This window comes from Phocoena sinus, chromosome 19, assembly GCF_008692025.1.
Source record: "Phocoena sinus isolate mPhoSin1 chromosome 19, mPhoSin1.pri, whole genome shotgun sequence".
NCBI classification, from domain to species: Eukaryota; Metazoa; Chordata; class Mammalia; order Artiodactyla; family Phocoenidae; genus Phocoena; species Phocoena sinus.
In genome coordinates, this window is record NC_045781.1 from 4,056,882 (window position 1) to 4,066,367 (window position 9,486).

Sequence of the window (9,486 nt, forward strand, 5' to 3'; positions counted from 1 at the left end):
TTGCTTCCATCTTTCAGCTACTGTGAATTATGTTGCTATAAACATGGGTGTACAGATATCTCTCTGAGACCCTATTTGCAGTTCTTTTGGGTATATACCCATAGGGGGAATTGCTGGATCATATGGTAAATCCATTTTTTAGTTTTTGGAGGAACCACCATACTTTATCTACAGCAGCTGCTCCATTTTACTTTCCTACTAACAGTGCCCAAGGGTTCGTCAGCAGCATTTGAAAAAGAAGAAAACAGAGGTCCAGAGCAGTAAATGACTTGTTCAAAGGCACAGAGGTGTTGGCAGAGCCAAGATTCTAATCATAGTTTCTTGGCTTTTTGAATGTTTGCTCTTAACCAAAATGCAAAACTTGGAGTATCAGGTACGGAAGCGCCCTGATGATAACTTTTGTTCACTGGGTCAGCCTAGCCCTATAGCCTTGTAGAGAGGAGACAATTCATGGCCCAAAGGAGCAGGAAACAGAGTCCCATCATTTCTGATTCAAAATGAAGATTAGCCCTCCCTCCCTTCAGGCAGTTGGAAGCCACTCTGGTTTGATGTTTTCCCTGGGCTGGGCTACCGTCTGTCCCTCCCTGCAAATTCCATCTCTTTCTGCCCCAACTCAGAATTCCAGTTCAATTTCACTCTGCAAGCAATGAAAGAGAAAGCTTCAGGTTTCAGGATCCTTGGTGTAGAAATGTGTGGAGTGTGAGCTCGTTGTGGAATCCAAGTTCATGTGCCTGATGTACAGTGAGGCCAAACAAATTGAAACATTGGTGTTTGGAGCAGGGAAAGGTTTATCAATTGCGAGGGTCCTTCTCAAGAGGGTCTTCCCTCTTGAGAAGTTGGGAGAAATAGGTTGATCTCAAATCCACCTTGCTGGCTGGCCGGGTTGCAAGGTTTCTAAAGAAAAGAAGAGTAAAGGGGAGGCAATCTTTGTGATTTTGGTTTCTGGATAAGATCTCAGTTGCAGACTTCCTGACAGCATTTTTGTGACTCAGTGGGTCATTCGTGATTGTGATTGATCTACGTGTTCCTACAGAGCAAACTAGTACGTCAAGGTCTTGTGATCCCTTAACTTCTTTCTAGAAGAGAGCAAAAACAATGGTTGAGGCATTTTGTCATTTACTTAGAGCCTACATGACAAGTTAAGAATTTCAAGCAGGTTGGTCCCTGCTGCTTTTTCCTTTAAGGCCACTGGTACTGCTTTTCCTTTGTTTCTGCATACCCTCACTTCCCTGACTACTAGTGAGTGCTTGAGTCTGCTCTTTGGAACTTGGGAAGACCTGGGAGAGAGAATCCTTTCTTTACAAACCAATGAGGGGACACGAGAAACTTTTGTATGAGGAGGGTCCTGCCTGAGTTCAATCCCCCTTTTCTTTGGTACTCCTCAGTCCTGAGGGGAACAGGGTTGAGACAAGAAAGGGAATAAAGTTTTGGATGGAGAGGTGAATCATAAACTCGGCAGGGGAACTCGGTTTTACAGGGACTTGGTTTCATCGCTCTGATAACCGAGCCCCTTAAACTGTCACTTCACTCACATCAAGGAAGGGAGGGAATAAAGATGTTAATAATAAATGTCCTTGTTTTATAGAAGAAAGGAGGACAAAGTGGTATATAGCTCATGCAAAATCAAACAAGCTACACATCACAGTGCTAGATTTGAATCAGCAGAGCTGGTTGATTTTTCTTTTTTTTCTTTCTTTCTTTCTTTTTCTTTTTTTAAAATTACTTTATTAAAAAAATTTTTTGGCTGCGTTGGGTCTAAGTTACTGTGTGCAGCCTTTCTCTAGTTGCAGTGAGTGGGGGCTGCTCTTCGTTGTGGTACGCTGGCTTCTCATTGCTGTGGCTTCTCTTGGTGCCGAGCACGGGCTCTAGGCGCGTGGGCTTCAGTAGTTGAGGCTCACCGGCTCTAGAGTGCAGGCTCAGTAGTTGTAGCCCATGGGCTTAGTTGCTCCGCGGCACGTGGGATCTTCCCGGATCAGGGCCCGAACCCATGTCCCCTGCATTGGCAGGTGGATTCTTAACCACTGAGCCACCAGGGAAGTCCAGTCTGCTGGGTCTTAATTGCCTTCAACTCAAAACAGTCCACATCCCCAAATGGCACATTTTGGGGATACATAATCTGCTCCCCCTCATTTCTCTTCGAGCAGCTCTTCCAGTAACTTTGAAATACATTAAAAGTCTTCTTTATGTTTGAAGAAACCAAAGCTCAGAGACAGAGAACTTGCCCAATGTGTACTTTACCATCTGCTCCCCATAACTCCATTGTTCTGTGGAATTGAACTCCCAGGGCCAGGGCTGGATGGACATTCTTGATGGCTTTGTGTCTTGCTTTCTCAGCAGATTGTAGCCTCCTCAACTATGTCTAAGATGCTGTATCAGGATGTTTACCAGTTTGGTCAGAAGCTGATCCGCAGGCGACCTCTGGAGCCCAGGGAAGAGTCTGAGAGTCGCATGGCTCTTTGTCTGAACACCTTAGACCTGGTGGCCCTGGGCGTGGGCAGCACCTTGGGAGCTGGTGTGTACATCCTGGCTGGTGAAGTGGCCAGGGACAAAGCTGGGCCAGCGATTGTCATCTGCTTCCTGGTGGCTGCCCTGTCTTCTGTGTTGTCTGGGCTCTGCTATGCAGAGTTTGGGGCCCGGGTACCATGCTCTGGTTCTGCGTATCTCTACAGCTATGTCACAGTGGGACAACTGTGTGCCTTCATTACCGGCTGGAACCTCATACTGTCCTATGTCATCGGTGAGATGATGGGAGTGGGAGGAAGGTGTGGGGCTTAATTAAGATCAAGAAACTAGGAGGTGGGATTTAGGTCTTGACTCATTCGTGAGAAATTGGTTATCCACCTTGTGGGGTGAAGTGGGTAATAGTGGCAGGAAAACCCCACAACTTCATTCTACTCCGCTCTATCCTATTTTCCTTAAATTACGGGGCCTAGAACAAAGAAGGAAAGGAAGGTGTAGGGAGTGGGTGAGAGGGAGGCATGTCCCACAGGCTCATCCCCTCACCGTGTGGAAGTCTCTCCTCAGTTGTTGCCTTCATGGGAGTTTCCTTTGCTACTTGATTTAAAATTTCAAACCTCATCTCCCAGACTTTTCACTCCCACTTAACCTGTTTTCTTTTTCTTTTTTTTGCATAACATTGATCTCCTAACATTAAACAGTTGACCTATTTCGTGGATCATCTGGGTCTCCTGTCCCTAGCCCATGAAAAGAAACTCTTAGAGATTAGGTATTTTGTGTGCGTCCCCCCACCTCTCCCAAATCCATCCCGTGACGCGTGGTAGGGGTTCAATTAATGTTTGTTAATAAATATTCCTTCTGCTGCTGCTGCAGGCACTGCCAGTGTGGCCCGGGCCTGGAGCTCCGCTTTAGACAGCCTGACCGGGAACCACATCTCTCAGGCGTTACGGGGAACTTTCTCTCTGCACGTGCCCTACTTCCTGGCCAAGTACCCAGACTTTTTTGCGCTGGGCTTGGTACTGCTGCTTACGGGTGAGGCAGGGTCCAGTGATAGGATGGGAAGAGTGGGGTGTGGGGGGAGAGCTGGGGTGGGAAAGGCTTGGGATGGAAGAATGGTGGGGGGATTATGACTGGAAAGAGGGGTCTGTGGTATGAGAGACAGGAAGGCAAGACGTAGACCATTGTTTTCCCACGGTTGGCACCACTGACAATTTGGGCTGGATCATTCTTTGGTGTGTGGGGCTGTCCTGTCGAGTTTTTTTTTTTTGGCCGCGCTGCGTGGCATTGCGGGATCTTAGTTCCCCAACCGGGGGTCAGACTTGTGCCCCCTGCAGTGGAAGCGTAGAGTCCTAACCACTGGACCTCCAGGGAAGTCCCAGGTTTTTTTTGGTGGTGGTTGTTTTGTTTTTTAAATCATTGTCGGATGTCGGGTAACATCCCTGGCCTTTATGTACTAAATACCAGGGTCGCCCACCCTCCAAATTGTGTCAATCACAGTGTCTCCAGACATTGCTAAAAGTCCCCTGGGGGGCAAAATCACCCCAGGGGAGAATCATTTACTTAGACCAGTGAGTTTCTTCCTTTGTACTGAGATTAAAGATTTTTTTTTTTAATTGAGAGGAAATTTGTATAGCATAAAATTAACCATTTTGTTATTGCCCCGGCTTTACTGAGATATAATTGGTATACATTGTATAAGTTTAAGGTATACAGTGTGATGATTTGATAGACCTGTGCGATGACTGTCACAATAAGAAATTAACCCTCTGAAAGTGTACGATTACGTGGCACTTAGTACGTTCACAGTGTGGTCACCATCACCTCCCTCTGGTTCCAAACATTTCCATCACCCCAGAAGGAAATCCCATCCCCGCTGGGCACTCGCTGCCCAACTCCTCAATACCCCAGCCCCTGGCAACCACGAGTCTGCTCTCTGTGTCTATGCATTTGGTTATTTTGCACGTTTCATATTCCACCTTTCCCACAGGAGTGCTGGTTCTGGGAGCTCGCGAGTCGGCCCTGCTTAACAAAGTGTTCACGGGCTTGAACCTTTTGGTTCTCAGCTTCATGGTCATCTCTGGCTTCGTCAAGGGAGATCTGCACAACTGGCAACTCACAGAACAGGACTACAAATTGAACACATCTGGATCCAATGACACCTCTAGGTTAGGAGGGTGTCCTTGACCATAGTAATGCTGGTGGGGGCACGCGTGCAGAGCTGGGAATACGGTGGGGACTAAAGAGATCTGGGCTGATGGATCCAGGTGATGGGGTCCTGGAGCCCAGAACTTGTGGTATTAACCAAAAAGTCCAGTACAGATGGCTGAACACAGCTCACCCACATTCTTTTTCGCTCCTTCTCTCACCATAGATTGGGCCCTCTGGGTTCTGGAGGGTTTGTGCCTTTTGGCTTCGATGGGATTTTCCAAGGAGCAGCTACATGTTTCTACGCATTTGTTGGTTTTGATGCCATTGCCACTACAGGTAACATGGTCATTGTGTGTCCCGTCAGGGGTTGGGGCACAGATAAGGCTGCCCTTGGGCATAGGGGTTTCTTTTGGAGGTTCAACAGGAAAGCGGATTTTTAAAAAAAATAAATTTATTTATTTATTATTTATGTATTTTTGGCTGCACTGGGTCTTCGTTGCTGCGCGCAGGCTTTCTCTAGCTGTGGTGAGCGGGGGCTACTCTTCTTTGCGGTGTGCGGGCTTCTCATTGCGGTGGCTTCTCTTATTGGGAGTACAGGTTCTAGGCGTGTGGGCTCAGTAGTTGTGGCTCGTGGGCTTAATTGCTCTGTAGCATGTGGGATCTTCGCGGACCAGGGCTTGAACCCGTGTTCCCTGCACTGGCAGGCGGATTCTTAACCACTGCGTCACCAGGGAAGTCCGGAAAGGGGATTTTTGTATTTCATCACAGTGTGTTTTCCTGGCCCAAAACTTCCTCCCATCCTGCAGGGGAAGAAGCCCGAAATCCTCAGCGATCCATCCCCTTGGGCATTGTGATCTCGCTCTGTATATGCTTTTTGGCATATTCTGGTGTCTCGGCAGCCCTCACCCTCATGGTGCCCTACTACCAGATTCATCCTGACAGCCCCTTACCACACGCTTTCCTCCATGTCGGCTGGGCCCCTGCCAGATATGTCGTGGCTGTTGGCACCCTCTGTGCTCTTACATCCAGGTCAGTGTCAAAGCTTTCTCCCCATCTACTGTCAGATGCTCAGGTATCCCAGCCCTTGGGATTGAGAAACAAGAGGGAAAGACACCTTACCCCACGTAGACTAGGGAGCAGACACCCCAGTCTGTCCTGCTTATCCACGTCCTCACACATGTTCCCATTTTCTCTTCTAGCCTCCTGGGTGCCATGTTCCCTATGCCTCGTGTCATCTACTCAATGGCAGATGACGGGCTTCTTTTCCGGGGACTTGCCCAGATCCATGCCCGTACACGTACCCCCATCATGGCCACCTTGGCTTCTGGAACTCTTGCAGGTAAATAAACAATGCCCATTCCTTCTTTGATCAATTTTCTTAACTTGGATATTTCTACTGGATTTTCACTCCCTCTCCACCTTCTTTGTGCCCTCGTTCTAGGGGTCATGGCATTACTTTTCGAGCTCAGTGATCTCGTGGACCTCATGTCAATCGGAACCCTACTTGCTTATTCCCTGGTGTCTTTTTCTGTTCTGGTCCTCAGGTGAGACTACGCTACACCTTGGCTGGGGGTCTTTGACTCGTGGGGATTGAAGGGGAGATAATCGTCGTTTGCCTTCCTGCTGCCTTCTAAATGTCCCGCTAGGCTTACGTTGGGAGAGAGATGGATGAGACTGCTTGATGTTGGATGAGTAGGGGCTGCTGTTAATATTGACTTAATACCTCTAATTCAGGTACCAACCAGACCAGAATTTAAGCGAGATTGAGAAAACAGAGAAAGAAACTGAGATGAAGCCTGTAGTTGAAGAAAGCCCTTTGGAATCTGTACCTGAAGCAGGAAGCTCAAAGATTCTAAAGAGTCGGTGTGACCCTCTCAACACCATCCCCACCCTGAAATCTGGCCGGATTATCTATGGATGTGCCTCACTCCTTGGTGAGCAGGGGGACTGCTCTTTGGTGGGCTTCTGAAATTGACAGGATAGGACGGGAGTGTGTATATTGGCAGTTGAGGCATCTTGGAGATAGGATGGCCCTTCGTGATGTGGGCAGTTCGGGGGAGGGGCGTGACCCGAGGTCTTGAGCTATTTGGCTTCCGGAGTTGAACCTGTTCTCCTCCACCCTGACCCTTGCAGTTCTCCTGCTGACGACCCTGAGCCTGATACTGGCCCAGTGGCCCAGCCACGTGTTCTCTGGAGACCCCGTGTACACAACAGCAGCTGTGCTGCTGTTACTACTCACCACTGGGCTCACTGTCATCATTTGGAGGCAGCCCCAGAGCCCCACTCCCCTTCACTTCAAGGTAGGTGACCTTACGTGCCCACCTGTCCACCTGAGTGAGTGAAGTCTGCATGCTTTGAGACCTAAACATCCTTTGCTGGACCAGGGAAGAAGGGGAATTATTAAAATTAACGGACCCTTCCCTGATGCACACTCAGTGCTTTCCATGCCCAGCTGCAGTAGGCACTGAACACCCAGCCTGAGTAGGACTGAAGTCTTCTCGGCCATGTGGGGTAGAGGCCTGCCCTTCAGACGTCTGTGGTGTGCCCAGGGAATAACTGACTTTGCCCGCAGGTCCCTGCTTTGCCTGTTCTCCCACTCATGAGCATCTTTGTGAATGTTTACTTGATGACGCAGATGACCTCTGGGACTTGGGCCCAATTTGCTGTCTGGATGGTGATTGGTAAGTGGCTTTCTGGGATTAAAAGGCCTCTTGAGTGACTGAACCCAATCCTCTTTCTACTACCTCTCCCCGCAGACTGTGTCAGACACCATAATAGCAAGCCTGTTGGGCATTCGTAAGCAGGGAGAGCACCTACCTTTCCTTCTCATTGTCTTATTTCTCTACTAGGATTTGTCATATACTTTGGATATGGGATCCGACACAGCTTGGAGAAGAAGAATCAACAGCCACCAGCCTCCAACTCCCAGACTTTTGACAAAAACATCCCTGGTGCTGAATCAACTTAACCACAGGCAGTAGACGCTGTGTGGAATCCCACCGTGCACTGGAGGTATCTTCTGGTTCAAGGGGCACTTTGAGGCTCTATGGAGTGTGAAGGTGGGATGAATTTACAGCCCTATATTTAATGCCAGTGGACAAAACGACTTCTGTGTTGTATAATTTTTAAGTAACCATTTCAAAGCATTATATATATATACACAGACACTCAGAAAAGTGCATGCTTCATACCTGTGCAGCAAGATGAATTTTCACAAAGAAAGTACAAGGTAACCAGAAACCAGAGAAAAAATAAAATATTAACCTGCATGTAAGAAGTGCCTTCTTGTGCCTTTTTTTTTTTTTTTTTGCGGTACGCGGGCCTCTCACTGCTGTGGCCTCTCCCGTTACGGAGCACAGGCTCCGGACGCGCAGGCTCAGCGGCCATGGCTCACGGGCCCAGCCGCTCGGCGGCATGTGGGATCTTCCCAGACCGGGGCACGAACCCGCGTCCCCTGCATCGGCAGGCGGACTCCCAACCACTGCGCCACCAGGGAAGCCCTCTTGTGCCTTTTTCCAGCAAAAACACATAGATTGCCACATGGGAAGAAAACATAGGTAACTATATATTGTGTCGAGAGTTGCATTGTATTTATTTACTTTTCTTGTGGTATGATTCTCCATTTTATTAATCTTCTTTAATGATATTCAATAACTCTTATTTTTTTTTTTTTTTTTTTTTGCGGTATGTGGGCCTTTCGCTGTTGTGGCCTCTCCCGTTGCGGAGCACAGGCTCCGGACGCGCAGGCTCAGCGGCCATGGCTCACGGGCCCAGCCGCTCCGCGGCACGTGGGATCTTCCCTGACCGGGGCTCGAACCCATGTTCCCTGCATCGGCAGGCGGACTCTCAACCACTGCGCCACCAGGGAAGCCCCAATAACTCTTTGTTATTATTTCCAAAGAGCTGAGTGGAAATTATTCCTAAATATTTTAAAATTTTGATGCCGTTGTATTATTCTTTCTTTGGTTGCACCACACAGCTTGCGGGATTTCAGTTCCCAGAACAGGGATGGAACCTGGGTCACAGGTTCCCGAAATCCTAACCATTAGGCCACCAGGGAACTCCCAATGCTGTTATAATTTTTTCTCTCCTTTTTGTTACTGGTGAAATGAAAAACAATTTTGTGTGTTTATTTAAAATTTTCTTTAAAAAACTAAATATATACAATTTTTAATTTACAGTCATACCTCAGTAAAGCTGGAATACAAATAGGGAAATTGGATGACTTTATCACATTCATCATTTATTTTTAAGATAACATCCTACAGTGATTCTTAAACTTATTGGATTTTTGATACCTCCATATTTCCACTGGGATATTTTAATACACATCTGCTGTCTTCACACATTATTCGTTTTTTAAAAAATGAGCTATAGTTGATTTACAATATTAGTTTCAGGTGTACCACACAGTGATGTAATATTTTATAGATTATATTCCATTTAAAGTAATTATATATAATGGCTTTATTTTCCTGTGCTGTACAATATATCCTGTAGCTTATTTTATACATAGTAGTTTGTATCTCTTAATCCCTCACCCCTATTTGCCCTAACCCTTCTCTCTCCCCACTGGTAAACCACTAGTTTGTTCTCTTTATCTGTGAATCTGTTTCTCTTTTGTACACATTCATTTATTTCTTAGATTCCACACGTGATACTATGCAGTATTTGTTTTTCTCTGACTTATTTCACGAAGTATAATAACCGCCAGGTCCATCCTGTTGCAAATGGAGAACGTCATTCTTTTTTTTATGGCTGAGTAGTATTCTATTGTATTTATATACCACACCTTTTTTATCCATTCATCTGTTGACAGACACCTGGGTTGCTTCTGTATCTTGTCTATTGTAAATAGACATGCTGCGAACATTAATGCTG

The 9,486-nt window shown here is 47.0% G+C and overlaps 1 protein-coding gene across 1 annotated transcript; it reads left to right on the forward strand.

Annotated features, from left to right (window-relative positions):
* The first annotated feature begins 2,364 nt into the window (after positions 1 to 2,364).
* Positions 2,365 to 7,573, forward strand: LOC116744050 (cationic amino acid transporter 3-like). Its single transcript, XM_032613335.1, has 11 exons — positions 2,365 to 2,737; positions 3,331 to 3,489; positions 4,445 to 4,622; positions 4,829 to 4,941; positions 5,412 to 5,634; positions 5,805 to 5,944; positions 6,047 to 6,149; positions 6,340 to 6,539; positions 6,739 to 6,905; positions 7,178 to 7,286; positions 7,455 to 7,573. The coding sequence occupies exons 1-11, from the start codon at positions 2,365 to 2,367 to the stop codon at positions 7,571 to 7,573; spliced, it is 1,884 nt and encodes a 627-aa protein (XP_032469226.1).
* The last annotated feature ends 1,913 nt before the right edge of the window (positions 7,574 to 9,486 follow it).